This window comes from Ctenocephalides felis, unplaced genomic scaffold (assembly GCF_003426905.1).
Source record: "Ctenocephalides felis isolate EL2017-DRISC unplaced genomic scaffold, ASM342690v1 CF-g0.4_SCAFFOLD_01170, whole genome shotgun sequence".
Lineage (NCBI taxonomy): Eukaryota > Metazoa > Arthropoda > Insecta > Siphonaptera > Pulicidae > Ctenocephalides > Ctenocephalides felis.
The window spans coordinates 72,393,144-72,411,237 of NW_020537324.1; the positions used below are offsets into that span (position 1 = coordinate 72,393,144).

The 18,094-nt window shown below is 27.0% G+C and overlaps 1 protein-coding gene across 1 annotated transcript in view; it reads left to right on the forward strand.

Moving 5' to 3' along the window:
* Positions 1-18,094, forward strand: part of LOC113368293 (adenylate cyclase type 6-like) — a 188,364-nt gene that overhangs the window by 64,676 nt on the left and 105,594 nt on the right. The window contains 5 exon segments of the mRNA XM_026609839.1: positions 1,663-1,760; positions 2,307-2,466; positions 16,247-16,344; positions 17,051-17,135; positions 17,218-17,334. Coding sequence (XP_026465624.1) covers positions 1,663-1,760; positions 2,307-2,466; positions 16,247-16,344; positions 17,051-17,135; positions 17,218-17,334 — 558 coding nt within the window.

Here is an 18,094-nt window from a genome sequence, read left to right on the forward strand (position 1 = left end):
AACTCTATCTAACAACCACTCGTCTTTTAACAACGACTCGATTTTTAAACAACTACTTGATTTTTAAAACTACTCGATTAGAACAACAACGACTTGATTTTTGATAACGACTCGATTTTCAACAACGACTCGATTAACAAAAACGACGATTTGATTTAACAACAACGACTCGATTTTTAACAACGACCCGATTTGACAGCAACTCGATTTTAACAAGACTCGATTAGAACAATGACGACTAGATTTTTAACAACGACCCGATTTGATAGCAACGACGACTCGATTTAACAACGACGAGTCGTCGATCTATTTCAACTCGATCTAACTTCAACTCTATCCGACAACAACTCTATCCGACAAAAACTCTATCGGACAACAACGCTATCCGACAACAACTCCATTTTTAGCAACAACTCAACGAACTTAATATTAAAAAATTGAAGGACCAATGTTATGGCAAGACTATGTAACTATAACTATAACTATAACTTTCCATACTAAATATCGACAAAAGCCATGTGCTTGGTGTGCAGTCAGGTGCTTTTCTCAGGTTTTCCGAAAAAAAAAACAAACCTAGAAACTCCATAAATGACAAAAAAACAATCTTAGATAACAGGGGTTTTTAATAACATACGAGTGACGTTGCAGTTTATGTGTAAAACGCCAGAATGCACTGCAAATACATGACATGATTTAGTAGCGTAATGTATGCAAGTTTGAGCGTAACATGGCCTTGCCATAACATTGGTCTGCTATGCGTCAGAATCGGTCCCTAAATTGTCAGAAATAAATAAAACTACTAGTAGTAGTAGTAGTAGTATAATAATAAATAAATAAAACTAGTTCATGCATGATTTTTTTCCTGTAATGATAATTAGTATCACATTGATATTACAGATTAGTCCGAGAGGTGATGGCAGTGAACGTCAACATGAGGGTCGGCATTCATACCGGCCGTGTTCATTGCGGTGTTTTGGGTTAAGAAAATGGCAATTTGATGTTTGGTCAAATGATGTCACATTGGCCAATTATATGGAAAGTGGAGGAATACCAGGGTGAAAATACAATTATAAATTTTCCGCAAAAAACTTCAGTAAAATATTACTTAACAATATTTTTCTTGCAGACGAGTTCATATAACTCGAGAAACTTTGCAATGTCTTGATGGTGATTACGAGGTTGAAGAAGGTCATGGTGGTGAAAGAAATGGTTATTAAAGGATCATAATATTCAAACCTATTTAATTGTACCTGGAGATACCTACAGACAACAGGTAAATTGTAAAAAAATTTATAAAATAAATTTAATACGTCAGGAAAAAAACATTTTTGGTACGTTCAATTATTTTTCTAATATTCGAAGTAAAGATAAATTATAAATAATTCATATGGGGTATGTTTAAATAATTGAAGTATGTATACTTTTATGTCAACTATGAGCATAAATCAGCAGTAATTTATTTAAATTTCTTCTACTTTTAATTTTCAATTTTATTCCAAATTACTCTTTTTATACCTCCGTATAAATTATGGTGAAATGAATTTTCTTCAACATAAGTTGTGCCGACACGAATCACATTTATACGTACTATAGATGTGTAATTTGCGTATAAATTAGGCCATTACCGAGACCGACATTAATAAAAATCGAATTTCTTTTCAGGAAAACAAACCGCAACATTCGTTCTCGATGAATGGAAATATTTCAAAGGAAATGCGAATGATGGGCCATGGGTCGCAGCACGGGAAAACTACTTCCAAGTAAATATGAAAAAAAATTAGAAAAAATAGCTTATGTTATCACGGAATGTCCTTACGTCCGGAATGTACTCCTAAACTACTGAATTGATTTTAAATTTTATTTGCTCGTCGTGTGCATTTATATCCAACTTAGGTTATAGGCAATATTTAAAGTCTCAGCTTATATTCGAAGTATTAAAGTTTTAGAAATTTCAATTAATTTTGACAGCAAAAAAACACTATGAAATGACAGTTGTCAGTTTCTGGAAATATATACTTATTTAATATCTAAATTATTTATATATTATATAAATTGATACGACAAGGTTCCAAAAATACTATAAATCACAATTTACAAACAAAATATTTCATTATAATAAATTTTATAATTATAATTATTTCTGATAGAAATAATCTTAATAAATTTAAAATGAAATTTTTAACAAAGATGTAATAAATTGGAGGAGTTAATTCTCGGATGAAGTAGAAATGTTATGAGTCTTTGTTATGTCTTTGCTGTTCGATTGACTCTATTTTTTTAATTTTTTTCTATTTTTTATTTTTTAGGTTGGGTTTTGGAGAACCTCCTGGTGAAGACAAAGATCCTGAAGATGAAGTAAATGAGTACCTAATGAGAGCAATTGATGCCCGAAGTATAGATCGTCTGAGAGCAGAACATTGTCAAACAATACTTTTGACTTTTAGGCAGAAGGAAGTCGAAAAAAAGGTAGGAAATATTTTAGTGAAAATAATATTTATATACAGAGTCAAACAAATATGTAAGAGAATTAAGCGAGGAATCTCCCACTTGATGATTGAAAAAAAAGGCCATACGATCTTAAGTAAAATGTCAAAAAAATATAAAAAGAGATATTTCTTAGGAGATAATTTTTTAAACGCATTTACGCCCAGCATATTAAAAAAAACATATTATTTTGATTGGCAAATAAAAAAAATATACAGAGTGACCTTGACATCAAACGGATACGAAGTGATAGTATTGATCTTGATTGTCTTGAAAAAATTAGAGAAAAAATATCTCATGCTCTAAGGAAATTATAAGCTTTTAGGTGCATTCTTTGGTGAAATTATGACTAATTTTTTGGTAGTGCAGTTAAATTTAGATAATTTTGTTTGAAACCATAACTGTAATAACAGTTCTAAGACCACAGTACAAAAATACAAAATTTGCTCCAAGTTTGCAAGAATTAAGATTTTTTGTTGAACTATAAATTTAAAAATTTTAATATCGGTCAACATTAAAGGTTGAGGCTCTCTTTAAAAAAAATGTACTAAAGTGTGTTGGAAAGTTTTATCAAAAGTTGGAGTGGATCTGATTTTCAAGGGTCAGGACTAAGAGCAACCTAGAAAAAAAAAGGAAAAAAATATTGTTGTTTGGAAATTATGAGCTTTCACATGCATTCTAAAGCTTTGGTAAAATTTTGACCAATTTTCGGTTATTGTGGTTGAATTTTAATAATTTTGTTTGGAACCGTAACCATGAATAACATTTCTAGGATCTCAGTACAAAAATACATCATTTGCTCCAAGTTTACAAAAATGAAGACTTTTTCTTGTACTATAAATTTTAGAACTTTTAAAATTGATCGACTTTGCTTTAAAAAATGTATTTAAGTTTGTTGGTAAGTTTTATCAAAAGATAGCGTTTATCTGATTATCAAGGGTTAGGACTAAAGCAACCTAGAGGAAAAAAATATTCGAAATTATGAGCTTTCACGTGCATTCTAGAGCTTTCGTGAAATATGACCTATTTTCGGATATTGTGGTTAAATTTTATTAGTTTTGTTTGGAACCATAACCAAGTATAACATTTCTAAGACCACAGTACAAAAATACTTCATTTGCTTCAAGTTTGTAAGAATTGCCTTTTGTTGAACTATGTATTAAATTTTTTTAAACTTTGAGAGGTCATTCTGTAAAAAATATATACTGAAATGTGTTGGTACATTTTATCAAAAGATGGCGTTGATCTTTTTTAGAATTAGGATTATGGTCGACTATTAATAAGATCATAACTTTCTTATTTAATTAAAAAACTAATCAGCCATAAAATTTATATAATTTTCTTTTAACAGCAACGATTTACCTACCATATAATTTACAGGAATTATTATTATAATGTCAAAGCATCTTATTAATTATACAATTTTATTTTTTTTATTTCATTTTCAATACAAATTTGAAATTTATAATAATAAAACTGTAATATACAATAATTGTAATTCAACTATTATTTCTTTGTTCTTCTAATTAAAATTAAAAATAAATTTTACTATTCATAAAATTGAACACTAAATAAATTCTGTCAAAAGCTAAGTTTGCCGGTAATTTTTTACAGAATATTTACGAACCGGTTGCAACAGGTTTTTCGGTAAAAATACTATTCGAAAACCGGTTTTCTGAAATTAGGTTTTAGAATGAACCCTATTTACCACATACTTTAAAGGTAATTTTATTACAAATGCCAAAGCATCTTCTTATTAATTAAACAACTTCATTGTTTTTTTTTTCAATGTTTTCATATTTAATTATTATCTCTTTTTTTATTTTTTGACATTTTATTTAAAATCGAATGTTTTTTTTTTGTTCTGCTTACTTGGTTCAGGATTTGTTTCATTTTTAATTTTGTATACTGGATATCGAAGCGTATTTCCATACCGGTAAAAATTTTCGATTGCTTTTAGAACTTGAAAGACTAGTCTTTCTCAATCTCAATTAAGACAAATTTAACAAAATTCGTTTTCCTGACTTTCAAACGAAATGTCTTTTTATCGATCTTGTATTTGTTGCTTTTTTTCAGCATTCAGTATCACGGTAAAAAAATCTGATAATTTTGTAACGAGATTTAACAACTACATATTTTACAAGTAAATTTATTTTAACACACAATTTTATTAAAAACTCTAAAGTTTTTGTAAATAATAATTTATTTCAAATTCATAATAACAATAACATAATAAATTTAAAAAAACTCACATTTTTTATAAAAATATATCTATAATGAAGTCGAAGAACTTCTTTCCTCGGTTTTAATTTAGTTACTTACTAGACTTAAAATTTTAATACTTTTTTTCTGATTATGCTTTTTTAATTCTTTTATTTTGTATTTTTTCATCCTACTTAGTTGGTTCAAGATTTGTTTCATTTTTAATTTTGTATACTGGATATTCAAGGGTATTTCCATTCCGGTAGTTGCATGCCACAAGAGTATAATTAAACATCATATTATAATCATCATCATGTTTTTTATAAGTACTGACAGCACATCCTACTTTTGTTGTATTTCCCCAGATTAATTGGGTATAATGTCCAATATCTTTACCACTAAAATAAAATTTTGTCACAATTAGTAAAAAAGATATTTATACTTGTAAGTTAGTAGATATTAGGGTTTGGCGGTTTTCAAAAGCCGGTTTTAAAAACCGTTTTTTGGCGAAAATTATGGAGTTCGAGAACCGGGTTTTAGTGAAAAAACCGGTTTTCACTGTATAAATGGAAAATGACATATATAGCCAAATAGAAAAGATAGATGTAAGCGTTTTGATTCTTGAAATCATATCAGTTCAATAGCATTTGATATCTTATCAGTCTTCAATGGTTCCCAGAAAGGTTTTGTTTATATTAATTGAGAATTTTATACCACTGTACATATTAATTTAAATCAGTGTGACTTCTTTTTGAAGAAGTAACTTCCTCTACTCAAACTTAAAAAAATGAGTTTGAAACGCTAGAAGTCACAAATAAAAGAACAAAAAACTTAGAATTATTATATCAGGCTTTAAAAACAATTAAGCATAATTTGGTCGCAACTAAGAGAGTATTTTCTATTTCAGGAAATTTTGTGAGTAAACAAAGGACATGTCTAAGTAGCAATTCAATAGACGTTCTCAGTTTTTTGAAATCATATTTTATTAAGGGGTTACATGGGTTTCGCGGTTTCAAAAAATCAAAAAAAAATTTTTTTATCTTATTAAATTCTATAACATCTCTATAATTTTGTCCTAAATTTTTAAGTTGATACGACTAATAGTTTCGGAGATACAGCCTTGAAAAGGTAGACGCTTGAGGTGCGCCTTTATTGTGTCTTAAAACTTTAAACGCGTTTTTCTGAAAACTATGTTTTCAAAGACGGTTGTCAAGATTTGTTAGGAACTACTCAACTGATCTTGATGAAATTTTACACAGGTTTTCAAAATATCGTTTACAAGGTATTGAACGAAGTATTTTCTTTTTGTATAATTACAATTATTTAAAAAAAAAAGAATGTCAAGAAATTTTCATCGAAATTTGCATTTTTTTTATAAAAACGTCTGCCAAAAATCCAATTTTCATTTTTTTCTTTTTTCCTTCGTCCAATACCTAGTTTATTGTCTTTACTAAAACACGTATTTTTTATTTTTCGGATAATCCTGATATGAAAGAAGTTCTGCTGACCTCTTTTTCGAGGGACTGCCATTTTCGTAATGACCGCCATTTTGATTTTTTTTTTGAAAATTTTACAAAATGTTTATTGAATATGTATCTTTTAAATAAAAAAAATCATTAAAATATTTCATTTTTTATATGTAAAAAACATAATTGAAAAAAGGCGTTTTTTTGCCCGAGGAAACCCATGTAACCCCTTAAACAAAAAAACAATTAGAATGTGTAAAATTAATTAATTAAAATTGCTCGGAACAGACAATACGCTAGTTTAGCTTGATTGTTTTTAAAATTAAAATTGATATTAACAAGTATGTATCTAAATTTTTTTTATTTTTTTTTAATTTATTGATTTTTTTTATTTAAAAATGTATTATTTTTATTTATTCGAAAACTTTCTTTTCACTATCATAAAAATATTTTCATTCTTATATGTGAAAATGATGCATGAATAACGAATAATTATTTTCAAAGTTATTTAAACAAGATAAATTATTATTTTTAAGTTCTACTAATTAAAATTAAAATAATTTTGTTTACTATCTATAAAATTGAACAATAAATAAATTCAGTCAAATACTGCTCTAAATTACATTAAATTTGCGGATAAATTACAGAATATTCGAGCAAAAATTAATTTTCTATATAAAATTCGAAAACCGGTTAAAACCGGTTTTTTAGTAAAATTAAAATTCGAAAACCGGTTTTCTGAAATGTCGGTTTCTGTATAAACCCTAGTAGATAAGTCAATTATACTTAGGGTAGATGGTGGTCAATTTCTCGATATCTTCCAATCTAGTATCATTGTTTTCAGCATACCAAGCCTCGACTGCCATTTCAGCTATAGTTTTATTTGTTACAGCATCACCAGAAGTTCCAAATATCATCAAATTTTGACCGGTATGACCATGCTCTAATTTTGAATTAAAAATACTTATTAATGTCATTAGTAATGAAAAATGGGTTTTAGAAATAAACTTACTAGTTTCGGCACAATCGTGCTCCATTTCGCATTTTCTTACGTTAAATACGGCTAATTTGGCGAGCTCGTTGTTCCATTTCTAGAAAAAAAAAGAGTGCGCGTAAGATTGAAGTAAAACCTATTTGCTACTTTACAAGATGGCATTTAAGTAAAAATAAATGCATCATATAGCAATTTTGAATAATGTTCATTAGTAATATGGTAACGCTCGTGATATCATTTATTAGTGTCAACCATTATTCATATTTATATAATGATTTTAAATTATATATTTATAATAGCATTAAAAATATGTATAATATTTAAAAACAATAATGTAATTAAAGTCATACTTCAAATATGACATGATCGGTTTGTCATTGTAATTAGCATTTAGAAATGAACCTTCATTAGAGAAGTGCAGTAATTAATAAATTCTATAATATTTGTTCGCACAGTTCGCACAGATTATATTAAACAACGCCTAAACAAATATTGTTTTCGCAAATTCACTCATCATTTATAATTGTTTGAAAAACTTCTAGTAATTAAAATTAACATACATTCATTGACCGATGGTTTTTTTTAACTTCCCGTAGGGTAAGTTATAGTAACCGCAAAAAAATCGAACATGAAAATGTTTATATATCTTTACGTTTCAGAGGTTTCTAAACATTTTGGCAGACCTTAGAAAAAATGGATGTGTATGTGTGTGTGTCTATGTATGTATTGATACAAATTTCCAGTCACGTTTCCGGGCGCACGGATCAACCGATTTGAATGGTTAAAAAAACATTCGATTCCTATCGATAGGGAGATGAGCTGATTAGTTTTTGGCAAAGGCAGGTCCAGCAATTACGGAGATAAACAGCAAAGAGTACAGAAAATATAAATAGAGTTTTTGAGAGAACGGAGCATCCGATTTGAATGATCTAAAAAACATTCAATTAGTAATGGTTGGGAGAAGTGGTTATTAATTTTTGGCAAAGGTAAGCCCAACCGTTTCGAAGATACGGAGCTAAATGTGTAAAAAATGACAGTTTTTGAGAGAAATAAGCGTCCGATTTAAATGATTCAAAGAACTTTCTGCTTGTCTTAACAAAATAATTGATTTTGGGAAAAAAATTTGTTTCAACTTTTTTTTTTTTTCAAAAAAAAATTTTTGTATATCAAAAACAATTCAGATTTTAATTTTATTCTGACTAAAGTTCTAATATACTTTAAACAAATAATTTCAGCTTCGCAATTCAGTTTATATAACTCTTATAAATTTTAGGCAAGGTTACAATATTAATAATAATCTATTGGAAAACATTCAGTATTCCTCTAACATTTCGTTACGGTACGGGAAGTTCCAGCAATTTGCCTTAAGGCACGATGCCATACACCCCACTAAATTTTTACTTTTTCGCATGCGATATAATTTCATTATTTGAACAGCTGTAATATCTGTTTTGCCTAAAAATTATTTTTCATTTTAATAACTTCAAAGATTTATAGAAACTACGAATAATATAGAACTTATTTCTAATCATTAAACATACGTTTAGTACGCGGCCCAAATGTTTAGTTTGTTTTAATATTTTCAAGGAACAGGGTAAAATATTCATCTGATTCAGGCATTTTTCATTAAATCAGGATTTGTACTACGATGTAACTTTAAAATGTTTATTTATCTATGCCGATTTCCTTGTTTATATCGGTACGCATACAACGACAGATCTCTATTCACATACGCGACGACTAGTCACAATCGACCCGTATAGAAATGATATCATCGAGAGCGAATGACGAATCATTGGCATTCGACTCTTATCTTATCTGCCGTAACGCACTTCCGTTGCATTTGTACGGATTTACACCCTTAGTCGCGTCTAAAAAAGTTTTACTTCAAAAACAGCAAACTTATCATACAAAAACTTAAAAAAAATAAGTATATAATTTGAATGAATTATTTTATTTACCAAATCAGGCATTTCTGCAGCCGGTGGTGCTTTTTTGGTACCATGTTCTATAAGACCTTTTCCAGATGCAACAAGTCTTCTTTTCTTATTATGTTCCTTTAAAAATGTATTTTGCATTTCTTTGGTCATATTTATTAGCTTGAAGGTATTTCTGCATGATTCTGGTACTTTCTAAAAAAGAATAAATTTGTACAAAAATATACTTATAATTAACTTCCCGAAGGAGAAGTTTATGTTTGCATAAAAAATTCGATTCGCTAATTTTATGTTTTCTCGACGTTTCAAACCATTCTGAATCGAATAAGACCAAATTGGGAAAAAGTATGTGTGTGTGTGTGTGAACAGATTTTTTGTCGTAAATCGATGTTTTCTCAAAAACGGCTGAACCGATTTCAAAAATTTAAAAGCCATTCGACGTATCTCGATGAGGACTACCGTTTATCAAATTTGCGCGACGATCAGCCAAGCCGTTTCTTTTTAAATCGCAGAAAAGTGAAAAAAAATTCGTCCACGTTTTAGCCCGCAATCCTGAATCGATTTTGAAAATTCAAAACCCGTTCGAAAGATATTGGTTGGGAATCGTGCTGATTAGTTTTTGGTAGAGATCGGCCGGGACGTTTTCTTGTAATAAAGTGTTAAAAAAAATTTTTATGATTAATTTTAAGTTTTTTTTTGTACTAAAATATACAAGACGTATAATTTTAAAAATGCTTCAAAGTTTACAAAATTTAGTATTGTTTTTTTTTGGCATTTGTCAAAATTAGACGTTTGATCGGCGTTTTCTCAAAAACGTCTGAACCGATTTCAGAAATTTAAAAACCATTTGATGTATCTCAATGAGAACTATCGTCTATCAGTTTTGTGATACGATCTGCCGAAGCGTTTCTTTGTAATTTGAAAAAAGTGTCAAACTTTTCGTCCACATTTAAGCTCAAACTACCGAATCGATTTAAAAAAATAAAAAACTGTTCGAAAATATTAGTTGGGAATGATACTTAATAATTTTAGGTAAAAATCTACCGAGCCGTTTTCTTGTAATTGACTGTTGGAAAAAAAATTTAAGCCGATTTTGATGGAACTTTTTTTGGCGATATATACCATGGTCTTATAGAACTTACTGAAATATTACGGTCTTACGACAAGTAGTTTAATTTTAAAAATTCATCAAAGTTTGAGAAAATGAGTAGTTTTGTTGACATTTGTTAAAATTAAAATTACACGATTTACTTGGTATAGTGATAGAGTACTTGGTCTTAATGAACATACTAAACCATTAAAGTCCTACGGAAACTGGTTTCATTATAAAAAAAAAATATTGATTTTTGAAAATTTGCTTTCAGAAAATACTCCTAGTTACCGTGTTCGTTCGTTTTCAATTATGCGTAATAAATCCACTCGGAATACTTTTAATCGCTCATAAATTAATTTATTTCTAATTGATTTTGATTGTTTACACATATCGGGAAGTTTATGGAACTTGCCTCAAGGCAAAATACCAATACCAACTAGTTTGATAAATATAATATTAAAACAATACCGGTTTTGTGCATCCTACATTGGGTCCTCTAGTACAATTTCTCTGACAGTAATCTTCTTTTGGTTCCTTACTTACAGAACCCGCAAAAATTACACTCAAAGACACCAAAATTACCACAATAATGATTGAATATGAATCTAAAAAATATAAAAAAATATTTAATTATAACACATTTAAAATATAAAACTATTTTATATCACTCATTCTTACTCATGTTGGTTTTGCCAATACTGCCATGAATACAAAATTTTAATTGGATAATTGGGACATGATTTAATATATTTATATATGGTTAGTTTATTAATAAAATATGAATAATATATGATCATTTAAAAAATTGCAATACTATTTGAAAGTCAGTTTTGCAAAGTGTTTTGTTTTTGGGCTTGATATTGTGATCTAGATTTGCACGAGTTTAAATTTAATCGTTTAATAAACGGTTAAAACTAATTTAATAAACAGTTGTGTATTTTGTTGAATTCATTTTATAGTAATCAATTATAATCATAATTTGATAAATATTATTTTTCATAAAATACTATAACATTTTGACTTAAAGCTGAGCTTTAAAATTTAGAAGAGTATCATTTTAATAAAAAAAAGTGGTTTTTATTGTGAATAATTAATAAATACAAAGGGAAAATGTAAAAATATAATTTTAGCAAATTTAAAATTTATCACCTCAAATATACAATACTGCTTACATCTTATATTTTACAATGAAAAAATTATAATCATTTTCAAATTTAAAATTATACAAATTCAATAAATTTTTATTGTAATCACTTATAAATTCAATGTTATCAAAATATTAAGAAAATTCAGTATTCGTAATTTTTAACTTCCCGTAGGGTAGTTATAGTAATGGGCTGAAATCTAAAATGAAAATTTTTGCATTTCTCGACGTTTTAAAGGTTTCTGAACATTTTAGAATACCTCAGAGAAAAATGAATGTGTGTGTATGTGTTTTGTGCGTCCGCATTTTTTCGTTCACGTTTTCGGGCGCACGGATCAACCGATTTGTATGGTTTAAAAAACATTCGATTCCTATTGATAGGGAGATGTGCTGATTAGATTTTGACAAAGGCAGATCCAGCCGTTTCGTAGATACGGACCAAAGAATGCAGAAAATAGAAATCGACTTTTTGAGAGACCGGAGTATCCGATTTGAATGATCTAAAAAACATTCAATTCGTAATGACGGGAATAAGTGGTGTTTAGTTTTTGGCAAAGGCAGGCCCAGCCATTTCAAAGATACACAGCTAAATGTGCAAAAAATGGCAGTTTTTGGGAGAACCAAGCGTCCGATTTGAATGATTCAAAGCAATTTCTGCTTGTTTCAACAAAATATTTGCTTTTGAAAAAAAAAACAATTCTTGTTTCATTTTTTTTTCAAAAAGATTTTTTTATGTATATCGAAAATAATTCAGATTTTAATTTAAATTTAGACTAAAGTTCTAATATACTTTAAACAAATTATTTCAACTTTGCAATTCATTTTATATAATTCTCATAAATATTAGACAATGTTACAGCATAATAATCTATTTGAAAACATTCAATTATTCCTCGATCATTTCCTTTAGTTTCAGCAATTTGCCTTAAGGCACGATGCCATACACCACTAGTTTTGATTTTAGGTTGCTTTAATATTAATTTACTTCAATTTTAACTATTTCAATGTTTTTCTCATTTCTATTTGAATTTTAGGCCTTTTTGATTTAATTAAATACCACATTCTATTATTCTTCCAATAAAATGATTTTTTTTGTTTTTAAAATACCCACTTCAATTATATTTCTTGCGTTTTTTCTTGCACATAGTTTGTGAGTAATTTTATTTTAATGTAGAATTATCTGCTTATTTATTGCAGATTTTTATTAAAAATTTCTAAAGCTTTTTTAAATAAATTTATTTAGTTCATAACAATAACATAATTCTCAATATTTTTTTACAAAAATATGTTCATATTAAGTTAGAGAACTTTTTTATCAGTCTCAATTTTGTTACAAATACTTAAAACTTAAGCACTATTTTCCTGCTTTTTTATTTTTTTTATTTGACTGTTGTGGTTTGTTCTTTCTACTTGGTTCAGAATTTGTTCCATTTTTAATTTTGTATACTGGATATTCAAGCGTATTTCCATACCGGTAGTTGCATGCCACAAGAGTAAAATTAAACATCATATTATTATTCTCTAATCGTTTTTTATAAGTACTGACAGCACATCCTACTTTAGTTGTATTTCCCCAGATCAATTGGGTATAATGTCCAATGGGTTTGCCACTAAAATAGTATATTGCTTGATAAAATTTTGATAAATAGTTGTATATTATTTTAATGTAGGTATGTTAATTACGAGATAAAATTTTGGAACATATACATATACATAGTCTAACTTACTTTGGGTATATGGTGGTCAATTTCTCGATATCTTCCAACCTCGTATCATTACTTTCAGAATACCAACCCTCAACTGCCATTTTGGCTATAGTTTTATTTGTTATGGCATTACCAGTCGTTCCATAGAAAAATAGATTTTGACCAGTGTGACCATGCACTAATTTTGAAATAAAAATAATTAAAAAAATAATAATTAACATATAATATTTTCTAGAAACAAGCTTACTAGTATCAGCACAATCGTGCTTCATTTCGCACTGTCTTACGTTAAATATGGCTAATTTGGCAAGGGCATCATTCCATTTCTAAAAAAAAAATCAGCAAACTATATAAGAATATAATTCGAATGTATTGTTTTTTTACCAAATCGGGCATTTTTGCGGCTGGTGGAGTTTTCTTAGCACCATGTTCTATGAGACCTTCTCCAGATGCAACAAGTCTTCTTTTCTCATTATGTTCCTTTAAGAAGGCGTCCTGCATTTCTTTAGTCATATTTATAGGTTTAAAGCTACTTTTGCACGATTCTGGTACTTTCTGAAAGAGAATAAATTAATACAAAAATATACCTAAAACTTTATAATATTTTGATATAATCTGAATATTATAATGTAAACATAGTACCGGTTTTGTGCATCCTACATTTGGTCCTCTTGTACAATTTCTCTCACAATAATTTTCTTTTGGTTTGGAGCTTACGGAAACCGCAAAAATTACACTTAAAAAAACCGAAAATACCAAAATAATGACAAATTGTGAATCTAAAATATATAAGTAATATTTTATTTCAAAAAATTGCATTAAATATAATATTTTATTCTCCATATCAAGCTTTTCTATAATTGCAACTTACTCATCATGATTTTGCCCAATACTGCAATGAATACGAAATTTTAATTAGATAATTGGGACATAATTTAATATATTTATATATGATTAGTTTCTTAATATATGGCAAATAATATATGATAAATTGACAAATTTCAATACTATTTGCTCAGTTATGCAAAGTGTTTTGCTTTTTGGCTTTGTTATTGAGTATAGATTTGCATGAGTTCAATTTTGTGCAGATGTGCATTTGACTAAATAACAAATATAATCATAATATTATAAATGTATTATTTGTCCATAACACTGCTACATCATTTTGATTTTAAGCTGAGTTATAAAACTTTGGAGTTACTTCAGGGTTTTTCGATTTTTTAATATTTGGAAAAAATCTCCCATTTTATATAAATTTTCTAATAATTATTTATTTATGATTTCTTAACTTTAGCAAACTACTGAGTAATGCAGTTAAAATTTCCGAATGCTACCTCAGTTTGAATAAAGAAACACAGTTAAAATTTTATCTTAAAATTCTAAAAATTATCAATGAATTTCTACACCAATTATTTACACATTTTAATTTCTAACTACAAAAAATCTGTCCACGTATTCAATATAATTTTTCATAAGGTTTTTATTCTGGATTTCGTAATTTTTGAGAAATATTTCAATCGTTCAAGTGAATATTGAAGTTAGAAAAAAAATTTAAAACAGTTTTTAATTTTTAAATTGTAAAAATGTACAAGTTAGCAATATAAAAAACGTAGAATTTTTTCTTAAATCAGGTAAATGTTAGTTTAAATTTGTTTAAAATTAATTAATAGCTGAAAAAAGATTTCAAATCCGTTCTCATGTATACTATAATAATATTGCATAATATATTGACAAGGATTTTGTTTGATATTTAGCATTAAACAAATATTAGCAAAATAAACAAATACGAATTATAATAAACACTTCACAAAATTTTCCTATATAAATAATTTTTTCTTAAACAAATATTTTTTAGCTAATGGGGAACAAAAATATTTTTCATCATCTATTTTACGCAGGAAAAATTATTTATTGATTTTAATATATTGAAAAATTATATAATCTGAATATAGGCTAAGGTAAAAATGTTCAGTCATTTCACTTTAGAAAATTAAGAAATCCTATTAAATAAATTAATTATTGCAAATAAAAGCATTTGTAAAAACTGAGATTTTTTTTGTAGACAACTTTATATTAGTGACTTTTTATTAAGTCGTTCTTATAAAGGAAATCTATTAGTTTTTTATTTATAGAAATAAGACATTTCTTTGATAATTCAGGAAAGAGTCGATATTGAAGTTTGACTTCTTCCTGAACTGAATGTCTTAGATAGAGTAAGGTTGCCTAAGTCGTACCTCCTACAGAAATAATGCTATAACATTTATTGCAATTTAATTTTTAAAAAATCTTGGGCTATAATGAATATATATTTGATTTGCTTATATTATAGTTGACTATCACTGATTTGTTTTCCTAAAATGGATTTTTACGTGGTTTCCTAAGTCGTACCACCTGCATCCTTAGTCGTACCAGCTACAAAAATTTTTTAAGAACTGATACGATTTGAGCAACCTCTTCCAAAATACAAAAGTCCTCTTTCACAAAATTCCAAGAACAAATGCACCTCGATTAAACAAAATTCAAAGGACAAACATTTTGTACTGAAGGCAGAAAAAAAGTCAACTTCAGTCCAAAATGATTTCCATCGCCGTCTTTTCATCGTGTTTTCATTAATATTCGACCAGAATAATTTATACAAAGTTCTCTTTTTCAATAGAAAAACGTTTTATCAAAAGCTCCGTCCTTTGATGACGACAGAGCGAAAATAAATTTTTAATGCCCTGAATAGAAGGCGGAAAATACGGTTGTTTTTGTATAATTCAAATTCTTTGTAGTGATAATAATTTTTATATTGAAAACATAAGGTGGAAATAAATATTATCTGATGAAATTTTTTGAAAAATATTTTTATTAGGCGAACGGAAGCTCGGGTTCAAATTAATTTTTCTATCGATAGGTGAGCGTTATAAAGTATTTTCTGACACAAAATTTTCAAAAAATATTTGTATTATGCAAACAATGATAAGCTTCAAAGGATAAACATTAAATACCATAGCAACTCAAAAAATTTATACTTCTTGAAAATTTTGTTTTTTAAATAAAATATAAATAGTTTTTACATGATGTGTCTCCTCGTAAAAGAGATGCCATGAAAAAGTTCAGTGTTTACCCAAGGAAGATTTTATGAAATATTTTTAGTTTATTTTTTTTTATTATTTATTATTATGTTATTAAAATATATTCATTTATATTATTACTTATGAATTTTTTTCTATTTCAGTATACAAGACAGAAGGATCGTATGTTAGATACGTATTTTATGTGCGGCCTATTGATTTACCATTCTGTGGCATTAGTGCAAATTATAGCATTTCCCTTGTAAGTAATAAATACAAATTTAGTAGAAAATTGACTATACGTTAATTACGAAAAAATGGTAAAAAACCCAGTTAATATAACTCAAATAGTACTCGATTTTTTACAACCGATTTGAAGGAAAATGTTTCGACTTAAAGTTTTGAGACTTGTGGAGCTATTTTTGAGAAAACTTTAAAAGTAATCAGATTTTTGTTTAATATGCAAATACATACTTTATTCGATGTTTATTTAAAAAGAATTATTTGCACGTCTGAATACCGGAGTTTTTGTTGGAAATTCAAAAACTATTATAATTGTAGTATTTTTTTTCTTATGGAAGTTAAATATCGAGAGCAACTGCAAAATTTGTTTGAAACTTTTTTTTTTAATTGCTATTTTATCTTAAAGTTAGTTAAAACACAAAAAGTGTACAACATACAACATTAAGTGTTTTACATAAATATTTTATTAAATAATATGGTATCTTACAAAATTATAGAAATGAACAATAGTATAAAATTTGAAATAATTTAGAGTGGCGTTAAGTAATTAACATAAAAATATTTGAATTAATTCACAGAATAAACACTTTCTTTATATTTTAATTATACATAGTAACAAAACACATGTATTACTTTCAAACAAAACTTGTAACATTTTATTATTATTGTTAATTTATTATTATATTTTATTATTAATTTTATTCATGAAATTATTCTTTTTTCAGAACTATTTTCAACCAAGTATGTATAATAATTTTTGGACTGGTAGTTATAACCATATCTGCTGTTGTTTTCTCCGAAAACCACAAGGTAGTTATTCACATTTTATATATTTTTATTTATTATTTTTTTTAAATTATTTGTTTATTTTATTCTTACTATTTTGTTACAGAAAATGCCAAAATTCATGCAAGATTTATCCCAAAAAATTCACAGCAATCGAACGGGTGCTCAAATTTTAGCTTTTGCTGTCGTTGGATTAATAAAATGTTTAGCTGATTCGGCTCTGGTAAGTTCCTTTATTTGAATTTTTTTCATTGTCACTAATCCTGTGAAATCATATATACTAGTACTTGATAATTCATAGCATAAATATTTAAAAATTATTCATATTTTTGCTCTCATTATACTTTGTAAAACATATATTTCATAGTTTTTTCGAAAATTATGTTTACATATAATTAAAACACACATGAAATACCTATAAATATAATTAGAGATTTTAAAATTATATTTAATAATTATTTATAAAATTGTTTTTTTTTAATTTTCATGTTCATTGTGCAACATAATTCATAGTTTTCACCAAAATTATAATTGTTTGTTTGATTATTTTAGTTTAATTTTTTATCTTTATTATTTCATACTTTAATATTGTGTATATATTTACACACACAGATATATATGCACAATATGAAGAAAAATGTCTTATAAGTTAGAAATAGATATAAAAAAATTACAAATTTAGAAAAATATAATTATGAACATATGAAATAGCATAAATTTTAAAAATTTGATAAAAAAATTATTATATAAAAAAATGATCTTAATGTATAAAATGGTAGACTAGAAAACTAAAAATAAATAATATGCAATAACTCACCATATTAAAAGAAAAACACAGAAAAAACACATAAAATAAATATGTGTTCACATATGTTTTATATGTATTAATGTAAATAAAATATATATATATATATATATATATATATATATATACGAGTATATATATAAAGTGGGAATATTTTTATTAATTATTTTTATTAATT